This window comes from Eulemur rufifrons, chromosome 8 (genome assembly GCF_041146395.1).
Source record: "Eulemur rufifrons isolate Redbay chromosome 8, OSU_ERuf_1, whole genome shotgun sequence".
In the NCBI taxonomy this organism is placed as follows: domain Eukaryota; kingdom Metazoa; phylum Chordata; class Mammalia; order Primates; family Lemuridae; genus Eulemur; species Eulemur rufifrons.
Genome location: NC_090990.1, coordinates 84,097,091 through 84,117,014, shown reverse-complemented (window position 1 = coordinate 84,117,014; position 19,924 = coordinate 84,097,091). Strand labels below are relative to the sequence as shown.

Sequence of the window (19,924 nt, the reverse complement as noted above, 5' to 3'; positions counted from 1 at the left end):
CCCAGAGTGCTAGGATTACAGGCGTGAACCACCGCACCCAGCCGGGACCTTTCTTTATTCTAATTTTTTTCAGAAGCTCCACGTTCTGTCTCAAAAGTCAAATGTTCTGTTTCAAAAATGATTCCCTCTGTGTATACAACTCCAGCCTAAATGTCTGCATTTCAGGTGCCTATGCAATATCTCCACTTGGATATTCTACTTATCTCCAACTAGCAGCTCCTTCCCCTTCCAAACCCGTTGCCAAGTACTCCATTTCTTTTCAACACCACCAATTCTTCTAATTGCCCAAGTCAAAAAAACAAAATATCAAAACCACTTAACGTTTCTTTTCTCTTTGAACACTTTTCACAAATTCTTAATTTTAGGTCCTAGAATTTATTCTCTTAATTACACCATACTCCAAGCAAGATAAGCACCTACTTTTTCTGTTTTGTACACCAGAATCCTGTACAGGCTGCAGCACACAGAAGCCTAAGTAAGTATCTCTTGACACTGAGATGGATGACAGAAAGGGGATATTGAACAAGAGCTGGTTAGAGGCAAACCAAAACCCAGTTCTTGTGAATCCTAACCCAGTGCTGTATCTACTGCACTATATTGCCAGCTTGCCAATCTATCACCAAACCAGATCATTTACTTCCTCAAAATCTTTACTCAATGCACCCTCTTCTCCATTTCTACTGCCAGGTTAAGTCCTTGTTATGACAAACCTCAATTACTCCAATTGCTTTCTAGCACACTCACGGTCCCTCGGTATCCACAGGAGATTGGTTCCAGGACACCCTGTGGATACCAAAATCTGCAGGTGCTCAAATTCCTTATATAAAAAGGCATTTGCAGATAACCAACACACATCCTCCTATATATCTCAAATCATTTCTAGATTACTTATTATACCTAATACAATGTAAATGCTATGGAAAAGTTGTTATACTCCATTGTTTTTATCTGTATTATTTTCATTGTTGTATTATTATTTTTATTGGGGATTTTTAATATATTTTCAATCCAAGGTTGGTTGAATCTGTGGATGCAGAGCCCGCAGATACGTAGGGCCAACCGTACTCATCCCTCTAAGTCTCTCTCCTCTGAAATATATCTAGCACAATGATGTCAAAATAACACTCTTGAAACACAACTTTTCTTGCTGGATCTTTATTTTCTAACTCTTTGGCACAGCTTGCAAAATCCATCATAATCTCCAAAATTTATCTCTTACTTTCTCCTCAGGTTTGTTTGCTTATTGCCACTCCCACCCAAATCAAGCACATTATTTATTTTACTCATAACTCTCTTTCTCCTTGACAATTAAGTGCCATCTGCCTACTGCAGTCAGACAAGCAGACAGACACATGTGCACATGCACACACACACACACACACACACACAGAGAAATAGCCATTATTCATATCAGCAACACTAGTACCTCTTATTTCACCTCATGAAGCACCTGCTTCCACAGAAGCAAAGTTTATGAACCACACGTCATTTTCCTTAAACCCAAGTCAAGCATTCCCTGAGAACTCCAGCCCTAATTTTTCTCTTCTTTAAGCAACTACTATACAATTTAGCTTTCTGTATTGTTCACTAACATTCAAATCAGTTATGTTAGAATATTAGATGTACAAAAAATCTCAGAGTTCATCTAATCCAGTAATACTGACTTGAACGCACAAAAGAGTATCACAAAGTTGGAATCTCCAAGGTAAGAGTCTTGGGCATGTGTGTTTCTTTTAAAAGCTTCATGAATAATTCTAATGTTCATTCCTTCCTAAGCCAATCCAGACATGGCCATTTTCAGATGAAAAAACTGACACACAGAGAACAGGTAAAGAAACGGGGTGAAAAGAATCCCTATTCAATAAATAATGCTGGGAAAACTGGATAGCCACATGTAGAAGAAACAGGATCCATACCTCTCACCTCTCAAAAAAATCAACTCATGATGGGTAACAGACTTAAACCTAAGGCATGAAACCATAAGAATTCTAGAAGAAAATGTTGGAAAAATTCTTATAGATATTGGCCTAGGCAAAGAATTTATGAAGAAGACCCCAAAAGCAATCACAGCAAAAACAAAAATAAATAAATGAAACCTGATCAAATTAAAAAGCTTCTATACAGCTAAGGGAACAATCATTAAAGTGAACAGACAACCTATAGAATGGGAGAAAATATTTGCATGCTATACATCCAATGCAGGGCTGATAACCAGAATCTATAAAGAACTCAAGCCAATCAGCAAGAGAAAACCAAACAATCCCATTAAAAAGTGGGCAAAAGACAACAACAGAAACTTTTCAAAAGAAGATAGATTAATAGCCAACAAACATATGAAAAAATGCTCAACATCTCTAATCATCAGGGAAATGCAAATCAAAACCACACTAAGATATCACTTAACTCCAGTGAGAATGGCTTTTATCAAAAAATTCCAAAACAACAAACGTTGGCATGGATTCGGAGAGACAGGAACACTCATACACTGCTGGAAGGACTGCAAACTAGTACAACCTCTGTGGAAAGTAATATGGCGATAACTAAAAGAACTAAAAGTAGAACTACGATTTGATCCAGCAATCCCACTACTGGGCATCTACCCAAAGGAAAAAAAGACATTTTATAAAAAAGACATCTGCACTCAATAGTTTACAGTAGCACAATTCACAATTGCAAAGATGTGGAAAAAACTCAAGTACCTATCAATACATGAGTGGATTAATAAAATATGGTATATGTATACCATGGAGTACTACTCAGTCATAAAAAAAAAAATAGTGAACTAATACCTCTTTTATTATCCTGGATGGAGCTGGAGCTTATTCTTCTAAGTGAAGTATCACAAGAATGGAAAAACAAATACCACATGTACTCACCATTAAATTGATACTTAATCAACACTTATGTGCGCATAAGGAAGTAACATTCATCAGGGATCGGGCAGGTGGGAGGGGGAGGAGGGGATGGGTAAATTCACACCTAATGGGTGCAGTGCACACTATCTGGGGGATGGACACACTTGTAGCTTTGACTCAGGCAGTGCAATGGCAATTTATGTGACCAAAGCATTTGTATTCCTGTAATATTCTGAAATTTAAAAAAACAAAACAAAAAAAACTTGCCCAAGACCATCTTCCAGCCTACTGACAAGATAGCACAGTGGTTAAGAGAACACAGGCTCAGAACTTGGCCTACTTAGGTTCTGGCTCTATTGCTTACTAGCTATGAGAACTTGGGCAAGTTTGTTAACTTCTTTGTGCTCCCCTTCCTTCATCTTTAAAATAAGAGTGTCTATCTCAAAAGAGCTGTAATGAGGATAAAATTAATTAATGTATATAAAGCACTTGGAATAGAAATAAGTACTCAATAAATGTTCACTATTAGTAATGCAAAGAAAGGGCTACAATAGAGATCTGACTTAGTTTTATGTCCTTTCCTCCACATTAGAATCTGTATTGTGACAACCAGCTTCATGCTTCAGCATCCCTCGCCACACCAAGTATATTGTGGGGTAACTATAATATTTTAAATGAATTGATGGGTTTCTATTTCTAACTCTGACACTTAGGCCATCTTACTTCTACTCAACAAATTAATTACCAAAGTGAATGAATAACTTATACAATTGCGCTTACCAATGAGTGAGGCATTGTTCTTAGTGCTTTAAATATTTTCTCCCAGTAGGTTACAAACACTACATAACAATACAAAACTAGTTTAGTATCTATGAATCATGTTCATGCTACAAAACATTTTCTAAACAAAGCTAGGTGTCACTTTTATGTAAAATATAAAATAATTTTAACTAGCAATTCATTATAAAGTTCTAAAATAAAACCAAACTTTCCTTCAGAAAAATCTACATTTATGAAACAAGTTCATTCCAAGGGATTAACATTCTTATACTGCAAATACTCAAAAGCAATTTACATTCTCTTGTGACATGTGCAATTTTACTTTAAAAATTACTTTAAGGCCGGGCGCGGTGGCTCACACCTGTAATCCTAGCACTCTGGGAGGCCGAGGTGGGCGGATCGTTTGAGCTCAGGAGTTCGAGACCAGCCTGAGCAAGAGCAAGACCCCATCTCTACTAAAAATAGAAAGAAATTATATGGACAGCTAAAATTATATATAGAAAAAATTAGCCGGGCATGGTGGTGCATGCCTGTAGTCCCAGCTACTCGGGAGGCTGAGACAGGAGGATCGCTTGAGCTCAGGAGTTTGAGGTTGCTGTGAGCTAGGCTGACGCCATGGCACTCACTCTAGCCTAGGCAACAGAGTGAGACTCTGTCTCAAAAAAAAAAAAAAAAATTACTTTAAAATATGGTCTTGAAAAATAGATAACACAACTGGCACTAAAGTACAATCTGAAACAAGTACATGATTAAGTTTCAAGCAGAGAGTATTTTATTTCTTTCTGGTAATGCATAAACTATTATACAAAAGTATTACATACATGTAAGTGTTTCTACCTGAAGATAGCTTGAGAGAATAAAGCACTTAAATTTTTTTTACAGGTTTCTCTCTTCCTTTTCATTATAAGCACAGGAATATTAGCTATACATATTTCTCCATTCAGATTGTTGAGAAATGTGAAAGAATAATTTACAAGTTCATGAACTGAAAAATGAAGTAATGCTCAAAGGTAAGTTAAATGCTGATACCTTTTATTTTTTCCATTGCCTGACAACCCTACCACCTGCTTCCATTCTACCATATCCTCAAATGTTTAATAACCTAAAGGGGCAACATGTTAACACATCTAGCTCTTTTAAAAATAATTTAAATTATATTATAAAGAAATTATTTGTCATCTTTTATTGGACACAAGTGCTCAAGTTTTACAGAAACATATCACACCTTCTTTCATAGACCTTTTCGTATTAAGGCAATCCGGCTTCATCTAACCTGTCTGAAGGGATCTGATACTGTGTATAATGTCCCAACACCTCTTTTAAGTACCAGATGCTTTCTTTGGAATGTATATCCCAGATCAAAGATAAACTTTTTTCCCCAGTCTTTCATATTAAGTTCACTTTTTAAGAAATAGTCATTGTTTAAGACGTCACCAAATGATTTGGGTGCAAATGTTATTTTACTATTTTATTTCTTTTAAATATTTATTAAGAAAAGAAATAGATTCAGAGTCTTTAAAAAGTTAAGAGATAGACACAGAAAACAAGCAAACGTATTTCTCTAGATAAAAGATAAAGAACAGGGATTTTCAATGTTTGTATTTATCATCTCACAAAAGACAAAAACAGCTTATATATTTTTCTAGCTTTTTACTTTTCTGCTCACTTATGTATATTAACAAATGATCAAGAAACCAGCAAAAATATCAGAGCAAATGCAAATGAAAGGGTACAGAGATATAAGCTCAAATCAAAAAATAAACCTCTTCAATCAATGAAAGCTGGGCTGACACAGTAAAATTACCAAGGTCAAAAAGGTCGATATACCTTGATTTAGATTACCTATCAACTCTCTCCTTGTGTGACCACCACTTAGGGCCCCCTGCCTCCAAAGTGTATCCCCTCCAATCAACTTGACTCTCCATAGCAATGGAATTAAAAGACCAATGTGACCTCATGCTCCTGTTCTGTTTAAACTACTCCACTTGCTCATCCTGTGTCAGGTTAAAATCAGAATTCAACTTCACGATAATCAACACCCTTCAAAACCTAGTCTAGCTTCCCTTACCATCTCTTCTCACATACACTCACACTCTAGATAACCCAAGAACAAGAATGTATACCCTCTGCCTAAAAGAATCCCATCTTCAACTATCCATCTTGCAAACCATTTTATAGATGAGAACTGAAACTCACAGAAATAACTAGTCCAAGGATATACAGTTATTAACAGAACCATAACTAGAATCCAAATTCTTCCTTTGGTGTTCCTAAAGACCTTCGTAAGTACCAAGTATATTTGTCAAACATATGAGAATTGTTTAAACATCAAGCTCTTCCCATTAGTCTAAATATGCGCTTATCCAAGATGATCCTTTGGGGTGTAGGAAGAATAGATTCGTTTAGTCTACAAAAAAATAAATTAAGTTTTACTGAGATTAATATAAGGATTCATACTTGGTCTGAAGGTGCAGCTGGCCATGGATCAAGAACAGCAAGGACTATAGCCAGAAATCCACGGAAAGAGTGGAAGTTCCACAAACAAAGGTCTACTTCCAGCACACTATGATTCATGGTGGTTTATTATGCCCAGGTAAGCAGATGTAGGGATCATTCAGTTTTAACTAAACTGACCCTCAAAACATGGAGAAGCAGCTTTAAAAAAAATTTCTGCGAAGACAGCAAAAATAATAATGCAAGCACAAATTAACAAAAAATTAACAGGACTAAAATTCCTAACTAGTTCAAGCTATTCCTCATCTATATTATGATGTATTAATAAAAATTAAAGTCTAGTAAATCAATCACATAGCTCTCACTAAAAATTCTTACTATTTTACTGAGAGCAAAAAGGTACTGTTAAAAGAAAGTACTTTTTATCTCATCTTTCCTAAACATCTAACTTGTGTTAATTTATGTGTACTAATATTGTATTGGCACCTGCATACAATTTACAATTAAGCACATATTAAAGGTACATGCACAATGTCTTAGTAATTAGGGTACATACTCAGAATATCCACTGATTAAGTCTTTTTCCTCTTCAGGATGATGATCAACATTCCCAATTCACCCAGGACTGAGGGGGTACAGTAGACTGAATAACGCCCCCCCCAAAAGATGTCTGCATCCTAATCCCTGAATGTTACCTTACATGGTAAAAGAAACTTTGCAGACGTGATTAAATTAAGGATTATGAGAGAGGGAGATTATCCTGGATTGTCTGGGTGGACCCAATGTAATCACATGAGTCCTCATAAGGGGAAGAGGCAGGGCCCAGTCATTAGCCGACATGAGGACTTAAGCAGGAGGCTGGAGTAGTGATGTGAGGAAGGGGCCACAGAATGCAGAATGCCTCCAGAAATGGATTCTCTCCTCAGAGCCTCCAGAAGGAATCAGCCCTATAAACACCTTAATTTTTTTAGCCCAGTGAGACTTATTCTGGCCTTGACCTCCAGAACTGTAAGATAATAAATGTGTGTTGTTTTAAACCACTAAATTTGTGGTAATTTGTTACAGCAGTAATAGGACTAACACAGGGGATTCCTGGGATTTATGGAACTTTCAGTGTTAAAACCAAGATGAGCTGGTCACCCTATCTTTAGGTTTTCACTGCTCATAAGGACATCTGGTACACAGTAGGCATGGGAAAAAACTTGGCTGAATGATTTCATGATGAAATATATAGATAATATACTCTAACTGTTTTACAAAGATCTATCATAAGTATTATTTCATTTTATTCTCCTAACAACCCTGTGAGGTATAAATGAATCAGTTTTCCTATATTGAGGATATAAGAACTATATATATAGAATACAGGCCTTCTGACCTCCAGTCAAAGAATGATGGTAATCAGGAGCCTGTGCTACAAGTCAGGCTGCCTAGGTTCAAATCTAAGCTCCAAAACTTAGCTGCTAAACCTTTGCCACGTTACTTAACCTCTCTACGTCCTCGTATGTGAAATGCAAAATGAAGTTAAAACCTATTTTATAGGGTTCCTGTCTAGAGTAAAGATGTTATATATCAAGCACACGCCACGTGTCTGACACGGAGTTAAAAGACAACAAATATTAGCTATCATTGTTCTGTGCTGCAGCTATAGTGCATTTATACCTAGAATACTCTGTACTACTTAATCAAGAATCATAAAGTATGCAGAAAGAAAAAATAGTAACCAAAATAAATAATGAAATGGATAATATGGTTTTCTATAAAGGTAATCTAAGGTAAGTACACTAGGATGGAAAGACAAAAGCAGTGGGGAGACATAATGATAATCTACGTAACTATAACAATAACAGTACAAATAAGGTGATAACAAAATACAGTAATATTGGTAGGATGGGAGGAAACTTTAGAAACTAAAATATTGTAGTATAAACAGATAGCACTCAACCCATGTGTATCACAAAATTTGGGGACAATTTCTAAATGACAAAGACGACAAAAATGGCTACTAAAAGGAGCTCATCAACTCTTCAGCAAACTTTTTGTCTAACCCTACAATGGCTTTTGGTACCCACTTCTGTAAAGGGCAATGGAAATGTTGGGAAATGACAAACCAGACCAGTTTGTAGCAAAAGTTACACCTCCAGTAAGTCAGTGCTATCATTTCACCTTCCCAAGAAGAGTCTCAAAAGACAAAACATATCCTTTACCAATCATCACCATGCACCACTCCTCTTGCCCAATCTCATTCACCATCACCCTTCCAAAAAAATATCAAGGAAAAACATCCTATTTTAATGGCTTTTAATAGCTTTGTTAAGCAATAATTATTTTTAAAAGTCTCTAAATTTGGTGGTCCAAACAAACCTCAAAATATTCTAATCCGGCCGGGCGCGGTGGCTCACGCCTGTAATCCTAGCACTCTGGGAGGCCGAGGTGGGCGGATCGTTTGAGCTCAGGAGTTCGAGACCAGCCTGAGCAAGAGCGAGACCCCACCTCTACCAAAAATAGAAAGAAATTATATGGACAGCTAAAAATATATATAGAAAAAATTAGCCGGGCATGGTGGTGCATGCCTGTAGTCCCAGCTACTCGGGAGGCTGAGACAGGAGGATCGCTTGAGCCCAGGAGTTTGAGGTTGCTGTGAGCTAGGCTGACGCCACGGCACTCACTCTAGCCTGGGCAACAGAGTGAGACTCTGTCTCAAAAAAAAAAAAAAAAAAAAAAAAAAAAAATATTCTAATCCAATTGTTTCTTAAACTAATTCTTAAACTTTTCACATTCTTTTCTTAAACCTTCAACACCTGTTTTTCACTCTGGTAGTCCACAAACATTACAGAACTCTATGACTACTATTTTCAATACTAGGCCTACTGATGTTTTTCCCTAATAGGTCATGATCTTCTCACTATTTTCAATGAATAAAGTTGAGAAAACAATTTGAGGTTAGCTTAAGCAAAAGATAGCCAGAAATTCCCAAAAGTAATAGAAGCATAGTTAATTTAAATTCACAAATTATTTTTAGAGCCACACTCTCTTGCTCGATTTTGTTTTCATCGTCCAATCAAAAAAAATCAGAGACAGTGGTGCTTTTTAAACTGAATGAAAGTCTAATTTTTGCCTTAGCCAATTAATTCAACAAGGGCTGATGAAGAAAAACATGGTCTAAAGATGGGCAACAAAGAGAAAGAGGAGAGATAAGAAAACACATAATCTACGAACAACTAGGCAGCCCCAAAAAGGTGTAAAAAAAATACAGGCTTACAACATCTCACCTACAAGTGTAAATTTAAAAAGCAGCAAGTGAACTCATCTCCTACAGAAACTTCTTGGTACTCAACATATTAAAAAGTAGAAAGGGGAGAATGTCATTGGTTCTATTTAAAGGATTCAGAATGAAAGACAAAACGCCAATTTTTTTGTTCTCTAAAACTTCTATCATCCTTTCAATCAAAATTCCTCAGCCAGGCAAGTGTTTTCTTTTCCCCTTTGTTTATGTATTATTTTCTGTAAGCAACAACTCTACAACTTCAGTGCCTTTTGAATCCATGAGGCATCCATAAAAATGAAAATAGTGTTGGTGCTAAACAGGACACTAATACAACAAACAGCAAATCGCCTTGACTGAAGAAGCATCTTTTTAGTCATCAGATGTCACACATCTCTGAAGAAATTCCCTGGGAAGAAAGAATGGTTTTTCCAAGTACACTGACAGCAATCTTTCAACTTACAAGCTGTCTCTGCTCAAAAAAAAAAAAAAAAAAAACACCAAAGTGCCTGGGGTTAACAGAAACCCCATAAAGCGTTAGGGACAAGGAACTCTTCCCTCTTCCCGTCTTCTAATACCCTCCTATTACTAAGAGACATTACCAAAAACTACTGTATACACTACATGTAATAAGACACCCTCTCCACCAAACGAATTGAAAAAGTGCTTCCTAACACGCCCCAAAAGTTTCCAAGAACTGCAACCCCATGTGCACTTGGGGTCAAAACTCGTGCGAGAAATGTCGAGGAGAACTACTGCTTATACATGACTCTTACCCACACGACGACTTGCGTTTTCAAAATTACACGTCCGGAACTTAGAACATCTGACGTGCTTTGTGCCCTTACCACACCAAGAAAGCTAATGGCTGGCGGTAAATCCGAGCAACTTACCTACAGTCTACATGAACACCACCCAAACACTGCACCGTCCCCCCACGGGTAGTGTGACCGAGTACAAAGGCACCTGGTGGTCGCCTCTATCCAGGCACCTTTTTCTCCCACTTAGTCTCCGTAAATTCCAAAATACACCATGAAAATCTCCACACGGAGTGATACCGGGCCAGTCAGAGGGACGGTAGCGGAATAAAACGTCGGTCTGTCCCTCACATGGGGGCCTTGGAAACCCGCACCCCAAAAGCCAAGATGACTTGGGGGTGTGACCTGCGCTGCTCCCCCGCCCCACTTCTCCCCTCACGGAACCTCCGTGTTGTCGCGGCTACTCACCAGACCAGGGAGCACAGAGAGAGGCAGGAGACCAGGGCCAAGGCCCGCCGGTACTTCTTCATCTTCTCCTCCTTCTTCCCCCTGCCAGAAGGCGGCACATCCTCCCGGCAGCCGCCACTGCCGAGGCCAAGATGGAGGAGCCGGAGCAGGAGCAAGAGGATGGGAGCGAGAGTCCTAAAGGTTGTGGCGCTAGGGGAGCTGCTCCTCCGCGGCTCGCGTTCCAGCCGCCCTCTACGCGGGGCCCACAGGGGCGCGAACAGGGGCGCTTCACAGGACTCCGGGGACTGCCGCTGCTGCTGCTGCGGTCGCCGGTCCGTCCGCGCCCGCCTCCTGGAACCGCCGCCGCCGCCACCGCCGCCCCATCTCCCTCCCGCCCGCCCCGGCCCTCGCTCCGTGCTGCCGGCGACCAACGGCCGCCTCGTACTCGCCTCTCAACAGCCAATCGCCGGCGGGGCCGCGACACCGCACACACCGCTGAGCTGGAAAGAGACGCGTCACACACGTCTTGCAGCGCTCGCTCCCCCACCAGCCTCCGCGCGGGCCACGCCCCCCGCACGTCTCCGTCCGGAGAGCGGATGGGAGGGGGACACAAAGCGCGGGGCGGACGACGCCGCGCTCCTCCCACCCCAGGTCTAGCCGCCTGCTGGCTCACGTTCAGGAAGTCGGGAGGAGCCCGGTGACCCTCGGCCTTCCTCCCTACAATGGCCCGCCCCTGGTCCCCCGCGGGCGAGTCCGCGCAAGGCCCCACGGGACCTGTAGTTGCCTTCCAGAACCCTCCTTTCCCATCCCTGTTCCTCCTAGAATCCATGGTTTTGACGGAGAATCTATAGTTTCGCTTCTCACCGAGAGGCTGAGCAGCCTTGGAATTTTTTTCCTCTTTTGAGAACAATTCGTGGAATGACAGAGGAAAGCGGGAGAAAGCTATACTAACAAAATTTAAAAGGCCTTTTCCCGGGGTCAATGGGCTGGCCCACTCAGCTAGACGTTGATTGGTAGACGGAAAGGGGCGCGCCAAGACTTCCTCTCACCTGATTGGTTAGAGAGGAAAGCCTTTTTCTTTTTCTTGACCTCAGCAAGAATTTTGCTGCCCGCCACATTCTTCAGTTGACGTAGGCTGAGCTGGTCTTCATTCTGTTGTTTTGAGCTTTGGGTTCTCTGTGGTGGGGCCAGAAGAGAAAACTGCTGTTCCCGCTGGGGGAGCGAGGTGCCCACAGAAACTCCAAGTCTTGGGGTTCCTCGAAAGCGGTTGCATACACCCACCTATTACTGTAGTCTCAGCAAAAAACTGCCCACTTTTCAATATTTAGTAAAGGTCAGCGTGCCCGTTCCACATTTTTATGCTGCTGAGGGATTGGAAACTGCAATTGTCTGTGCCTTGGAACATAGCGTGATGTTTAGTGTGAAAAATATTTAAAGCAGGTGTTCCTTATTGTTCATGTGGCCGTAGGAAAAGAAGACAAAATAAAATGCTCAACTACTTTTGAGCCATGGAATGTCCTTATTGACCTTCTAAGTTGAATTGGTTGTTAAATATATTCCCAAGGAACTGAATGATTTGACCCACTATAATTCTTGAATATAAGTCAACCTTCTACAAAGGTTGATAATTTTGATTTTAGAGTTCACCCTAAACTTATTTCTGACAAAAATTAGGTAACAGTGTAGTGTCTATGCTACACTTAGTATATGACAATAAAATCCTTTCATCGCAGGAGGCAAGTATCTCACCTAAGAGCAGTATCAAATAATTAATATGCAAGTTAAAAAGAAAGTACGAGCAATAGATGGATAGGAATTGACGTTCCAAACCATGTTGGGCACCCTTTTCCTCTTACTCATAGGAACTATGTTATTCAGGATATTCTCCCATTACTAAAAGGTTAACTACACAGAAACTGGGCATCTCAAGTCCCTGCCCTGATAAAGATCAGATACTCTATTTGCTGATGATGAAAACACAAGCAGATCTTAGAAAAAGAATCAACTCCTTCTGGCTATCTCCTTTGTCCTGTATCTCATATACAAATCGTACTTAAGACATTCAAGAGAAGAACTGTTCGTCTAATTTAAGTTGGTAGTATTTTATAAGCAAGCTTTAACATATTTTGATTTAGTTGAAAAATTATCTGCTCCTTTCAATATTACAAAATGCTGAGATACTATACATTTCACAAGGATCTTAGAGAGGAACAGCTGTCACCCAATGACATTAGATGCTTCCAGAGTAAAAACCAGTTAAAAATGCAAGTTTCCTGGAAATCAGTAAAAGAAAAAACTAGGAATTGAGAAGAGACTAACATACAATAAAAGGGACTAAATCAGAAGAAAAAAAAGGTTGAATGTGGCAATGAGCATTTAGAATTTTAACTGCATGTAAATACAATATAAACAGAACTTTCTTACAGTTTGTCCCCACCTCATTTTTCTCTTCTTCTTCTTTATGTGTATGTAAGTATGTGTGTATAATAGCATATATCTGTTTTAATTTAGTTGTTTCCTACTTGAAGAGAGCCTTAACTACTTTGCCAAATCTACCTTAAGAGAGCAGTGATGATTTGGCCGCTTCGGGAGGTAAAAGTAGAACTCAGAAAGAGATAAGACAATAAACTGCTTCATTAATATAGCCTGAGAACTCAGTCTCTTAAGGGATGGAAGAATCACAAAATGCAATGTTAGCTTATACAGTTCTGTTTATACTGCAAGTATTAATAACAAAAAATAACATTTCCCTTTTCAAAAAATTCTATTTCATGATCCCAAATTTAATGTTCTATCACTGGGTTAACATATGTGTATTTTGAAGATACATGAATTTAGTAGGCTCATAATGGAATCATCCTGAGGAAGGGAATGATTACATATGAGTGATGAAGAGGAAGAAATCAAAGATAGTCCAGTTTCCAGGAAGGTGTGTGTCATTACCTCAATAAGAAAGTCAGGAGTTTCAGGTTTGCAGGGAAGAAAAGTAGTTTGGCTTTGGAACAGAATTGAGTTTGAGGTTCTGGTGGAAGTATCTGGCAAGAATTTGTAACTACAAGCTTCCGAACAGGAAGAGAAAAGAAGCAACCAAAGACAACATATTGGAGGTTCTAGCTACTGTGTCCTTCAGTACCTTCGGTGTAATACTCTCAGATGAAGCTTCCTAAAACTTCACCTTGTCCTTTATTTGATGCAAAAATCTTCTATAGGCCTTAAATATTCATTGCATAAAGTCCTGCCTCCTTGGCCTGGCATTCAAAGCCTTCCATAATTCAACCTAGTTGATGGTTCAAGCCTTATCTTGTGGGGGCTGGACCTGGAAGAAAGGATGGATGGATGGAAAGAACATGAGCAGGGTGAATGAAGGGTCTGGTGAAAATTCCTGCCCAAAGCTGCTTGTTTGCTATGGGCTAAAGTCAGCTGAAAACAGCTGACCTGTATGGATGTTGTTAAAGAAATTACCAAATGACCCTGACCTTTTGCACGTGTCCTTGGAAATAAATACAGGTAGGAACTTAGCTGAGGAGGCCATTTTCTCCTTTAGACTTTGGCCTCTTCCCTTTTCTCTAAACACTAAGTATTTTGGGTAATTATTCCTTAGCTACAGAGCTAAAGAGGCGAAAAGCAGCCACTACATTATCTCCCAGTATTTCCTTTCATAACTCAGCCTTCTCACCAGACCACTTGCTATGTCCTAAAACATCTGTGCCCTCAGGACACCGTTTTTTATTAAATATTTGTCTCCTCAAGCAGCATATAATTTCCTTATGCAAAGAGGGCTTGTGTTATACATATAACACATTGTTTTTTTTTATTACAAAGGCCCCAAAATAAATTTTTACTTAACTATTTGATTTGTCTAACCATACTGAATCACAATCTGCCCTATAATTTAAGTTCCTAGGAATAGCAAGCACTTATGATGGGTAAGTTTTGTGCAATTTTCTAGTCTGCAGTCCCCTGGCTAACTCTCTCTTCTACAAATTGCCAAATTAACTTTTTAGCATAATATTTTACTTATGCCTGACTAGATTTTTCTGGCTCTAGTTACCTCTGAGTAACCTGCAGAAATAAAGTGTTCAAGTATTTTTTGAGCCTTTCTTATATGGCAGGTGCTGAAACAGATATTTGCTTCTAGAAAACTTACAGTGTCCTAGCAGGAAGTCTTAACTTTCTTCCATACTTCACCCCTTCGGTAGTCTGTTGAAGCCCATGGACCCCTTCTCAGAATGCTTATAAAGGTATAAATACATAGATTAACGAGGAAACCGATTATACTGAAATATAGTTATCGAAGTATTACAGAGAAAATCTGATATAATGTGCTTTTTAATAATACATAAAAAGGTCCATCAGCAGGTCTCATAACTTCAAGAATTTCAACATAGTGATAAGTATAGAAGATATCTAAGATACTTACAATATGCATAATGTGATATGAAAATACGTTTACTATTTGTGACAAAGTTATAGATACTGCTAGTACTACCACGGTTTGTTACCTACACCTATAACAAAATGAAATTCTAAATTTCAGTAAGAGGTTAGTGATAATAGAGATATAATTATTTTTGCATCCAAGATCGTGACTTTTATACATGGATCCCAGGTTAAGAATCCCCACACTACAGCAATGTTTTTTAATCTGTGAGGTCACAAATGATTAGAGTCAAGAAGTCAATTTTGAGTGAGTCTATTAGTACTTAAAAAAATAATTTACAAAATATCTGAGTATGTATCAGTAAGGGGGAGTATTTTGGGGAGCACTCTTATTTCAGTGACATATAAGTTATGTGTGCGTACTGTTATATGCATATATGCATACTGGGTTGCAATGTAAAATATTTGTCTTAAAATGGGTTCCAGTCAAAATGTGAAAGCCACCACACTAGGTGAAATGAGATACATTAATAAGAAATATGGAATAAATGCCACAAATATGAATAGTGGGCATCACAAGATTTTAGAGGAAAAACAAATTACTTTTTTGTGAGAAAATTATCAGGGAAGACTTAGTAGACAGATTTCAGGTGGGCCTTTAAAAGTGAGTATGATTTTCATAGAGATACAAGGAGAAGGTATTTCAGGTACAGGGAACAGCAAACCCTAGAATCTAGTTCAAAACTATCTTAACAACCCTTATTATATGCCTTCCAATTTTTGTCTGCCTGACATTTACCTGGTTTGAAATAAACAGTGATGGTGAGCTCTAATCAGATAAAATAGATATTTATTGAACACTCCCATAAAATACTTCACAATAGGTCATGCAAAGACTTCAAAGAGTAAGCATTTAGAGATGTTATCTTCTATGAAGCATGGCATTCAAGAACATTAAAATAACAAAATGTGACCAAGGTGATGGTGTGCTCCTATAGTTCCAGCTACTGGGAGGCTGAGGCTGATGCAAGAGGATCACTTGAGCCCAAGAGTTCTCGGCTGTAGCGTGTTATGCCCATGGGGTGTCCACAGTAAGTTTGACACCAATATGGTGACCTCCTGGGAGCAGGGGACCACTAGGTTGCCTAAGGAGGGGTGAAATGGAAATGGAGCAGATAAAGACTCCTGTACTGACCAGTAGTGGAGTCACTTTTGTGAATAGTCACTGCACTCCAACCTGGGCAACATAACAAGACCCTGTCTCTTAAAAAATTAAACTAAAATTTAAAAATAAAATAGTTGTACGTGTATAGAGTGATCAAGGTGAGTTCAAGATAAATTATGTTAAGGATAATGTATGTTTTTTTACACATACAATTACATTTGCTCACAAAATCCCATAAAACAACAAGAAAGAGTTTGTTTTTTAATATATAGGCTGCACAAACGGGAGATCAGATGAGAGCGCCGTAAGAAGAAAACCTTGAAACTGGAAAGCAGATAAGTAGGAAATGACTTCCTAAAGTGACCGTATGCTGGTCTGACTCCTATTAACAAGCCTGGTTTACTCCTATTAATAAATCTGTCATAATTAATAGTAGTGACAACTTTTGTAGGGGTAGAAAAGGTGATATCTTTCCTCATCCATCATGGCCGACACTCCTATACAAAAGACAACAAGAGAAAAGCATAACAAATTCATCTAATCAAAGTTTTACTTCAGAAATGAAGACTCAAAGACACAGGGAAAACTCTTCAGTTTTGTGCTTAAATTCGATGAAGAATGGACAATGGTGTAGAAATGTAATTGGGCAAAAAGGATATGATCTGATAATAGACTGATGGGGGAAAACCCAGTAGGGCCTGTCTGTGTAGCAATCCTTCCTCCTGGGTATAAGGTATGACCTCTTCTGGAATGAGGATCTTATGATCTACTATCAGACAAGGTGGGTCAGAGAACTTTTTTATGGCCATCTCCTACACCGAAAGGCAGGGGAAGGTTAGAACAATATTTCCAGGTTTTATGGCTATCTCTGGGGAAGAAGAATTCTAGTTTCTATTACCTGCCTCAGGAAAGAAACAGGGGCAAGAAACAGAAGGGCAGAAGAAGGTCAGAGAGAAACTTTTCTTCTGAGTCCTTCCAATCTCCTTCAGTCCAAAGTACTCAGCATGCCAAGGTACCATACTATGGGGTATCATTTCCTGAGCCCCAGCACTTTCAAATGTGTTCTGGTTTGAATCATAAATAATATTATCATCCTTGACATAATGGACATGAGAAAATTGAACACTAATTTAGTAATGGAAAATGGCAAAAAGTGATCCAATGTGTCACACAGAATCTCCAAAAAGCATATTCAGGAAATAGCACCACCAAGTCCAGCTGGCAGTGAGAGTAAAGGTCCATATGTTTGGTACTAGTGGTGGTGGGAGGGGATTGCAAATTAAGAAATAGACACCTTCCGCAACTTTACCTGGCTAGATGCCTGTCCCTCCCCCACCCCCAGCAAAGCTATAGATTTATTATTAGGGGAGGGTAAATGTAAGGCCTGGACTTGGAAATACCAACCATAGTTTAAGGCAGGGGTATCACCTTAAAAGAAAAAGAGCATTTTTTGTGTCAATTAGGGAAATTTGAATAAGAACTAGGCATTAAGTGATAAAATCATTATTTTTTCTTAGATATGATAATATCACTTGTGGTTATGCAGGAAATGCCTTTTTTTTTTTTTTTTTTTTTTTTGAGACAGAGTCTCACTCTGTTGCCCAGGCTAGAGTGCCATGGCATCAGCCTAGCTCACAGCAACCTCAGACTACTGGGGTCAAGCAATCCTCCTGCCTCAGCCTCCCAAGTAGCTGGGACTATAGGCATGAGCCACCATGCCCAGCTAATATTTTCTATATATATTTTTAGTTGTCAATATAATTTCTTTCTATTTTTAGTAGAGATGGAGTCTCGATCTTGCTCAGGCTGGTCTGAGACTCCTGGGCTCAAACGATCCACCCGCCTCAGCCTCCCAGAGTGCTAACATTACAGGCGTGAGCCACCGCACCCGGCCAGGAAATGTCTTTATTTTGAGGAGCTATATACTAAAATATTTAAGAGTGAAGTTCATGATGATGACACCTTACCTTCGAAGGTTCAGAGAGAAAGAGAACAAATACAGCAAACTATTAATCATTGTTGAATCTAGATAAAGTATATAGCAGTAGGTATTTTACTATTCATTCACCTTTCCTGTATGTTTGAAAATTTTATAATAGTATTTGGGGGGAAGAAATGAATAAGCATCTATTTAATGCTGAGGCCCCAGGCATCTTCCTGCACTGACAGCCAGTCTCTCATTCTCTAGACAGGAGATTAGAAGAATCTTCTCTGGGAAATCTGATCATTCCAAGAGGAAAGAAATAAAAGGTAACTGAGATCTGACTTTTCCCAACCACTTCACCCTAAAAGGAAGGTCATAGTCAAGTCCTAGCCATGTACGCAGAGTATCGAATCAACATTTTAGTGTTCCACTCTTAAAAAGGAACAGATAACAAATGATTACCAGGCATAAGAAGATATGCTCACATGAAAGACAAAGATGTAAACAAACAGGAAAAAAATAAAACAAAATAAAAAATAACTTGGAGTAGAAGAAAAACTAGACTGTGAAAAGAAAGTTAAAAAAAAAAACTAAATTCTAACGTTACTGCATGTTGCCACCATAAAATAGAAGCAGGACATTATAAGAAATGAACCTGTCAAGAACAACAACAAGGACCACAAAAAGGTCTCTTGTACAGTAAACCTATGAAAGCAGGAGTTAACACTCAATAGAAGGATTAGAAAATAAAGTCAAAGAAATCATCAGAAAGTAGACAAAAAGGCAAAAGACAATCCAGATTGTCCAGTGTATCTATACTAGAAAACAGAGGTGAGGAAATAAATATTTTCTAAGACATTTCCCTAGAGTTGAAGCATATGAATTTCCAAATTTAAAGTGCCATAATTTAAGTTCCCAGCATAATGGACCAAAAAATGACTGATGGACACATCATTGTGAAATTTAAGAACACTGGAGACAAAGAGGAGAGCACAGAAGTTTTAGGGTTAGGAGAAAAAAATAGACCACACACAAAGGATCAGGAATCAGAATGGTTTCAGACTTCTTAGCATTTACACAGGAAGCCAAAAGATAGTGGAGCAATGTCTTTCAAACACTGAAGGAAGATTATTTCCAACCAAGAATTCTATGCCCAACCAAACTACCAATCAAGTATCAGGGGAATAAAGACGTTGTGAGACTAGCAAGACCTCAAGAAATTTACCTACTCTGTGCCATTTCTCATGAAAGGAGATTTTACTCTACCAAAACCAGGGAAGAATCCAAAAAAGAGGAAGACACATGATACAGGAAACAGGAAATCCAACAGAGAGGAAAGAGATGAAGGGAATCCCTAGGGTGATAGTGAAAGAAGAACCCAACATGGCAGCTGAGTACCTGGCATAGGCAGCAGCCACTGCTGACTTCAGCAGGTCAGAAAGCACCAGAGAGACCTGGACAGACCTCTTCAGGAGGATTAAATTGGTAGAATACCTACTGCACCTAAGCATCTAGGGGGGTAATTCAGATAATTTTGAAACGTTAGTAGAATTAATGAAAAATACTGGTTTATTCTGTTTGGGCTGCTATAACAAAATACCATAAACTGGGTAGTTTATAAATAACAGAAATTTATTTCTCACAGTTCTGGAGGCTGGGAAGTCTAACATCAAGGCACAGGTAGATTTGGTGTCTAGTGAGGGCTCATTTTCTGATTCATAGACAGCACGTTCTCTTTGGTCTTCACATGGTGGAAGGGGCACGAGGTCTCTCTCGGGACTCTTTTATAAGGATACTAATCCCATTTATGAAGGCTTCACTCTATGATCTAGTCATCTCCCAAAGGACCTACCTCCAATACCATCACCTTGTGGGGTAGAATTTCAACATATAAAT

At 39.0% G+C, this 19,924-nt stretch overlaps 1 protein-coding gene across 4 annotated transcripts in view; it reads right to left on the bottom strand.

Annotated features, from left to right (window-relative positions):
- The window catches only part of SUCO (SUN domain containing ossification factor), an 84,475-nt gene extending 73,532 nt beyond the window's left edge, over positions 1-10,943 (bottom strand). For 3 of the 4 annotated variants that reach the window (XM_069478355.1, XM_069478359.1, XM_069478358.1), the window contains exon 1: positions 10,581-10,943. In XM_069478355.1, the coding sequence (XP_069334456.1) occupies positions 10,581-10,642 (62 nt within the window). In that variant the 5' untranslated portion in view covers positions 10,643-10,943. The remainder of the gene's footprint in view (positions 1-10,580) is intronic. The other variant, XM_069478357.1, reaches the window with a different exon arrangement.
- Positions 10,944-19,924: the final 8,981 nt, after the last annotated feature.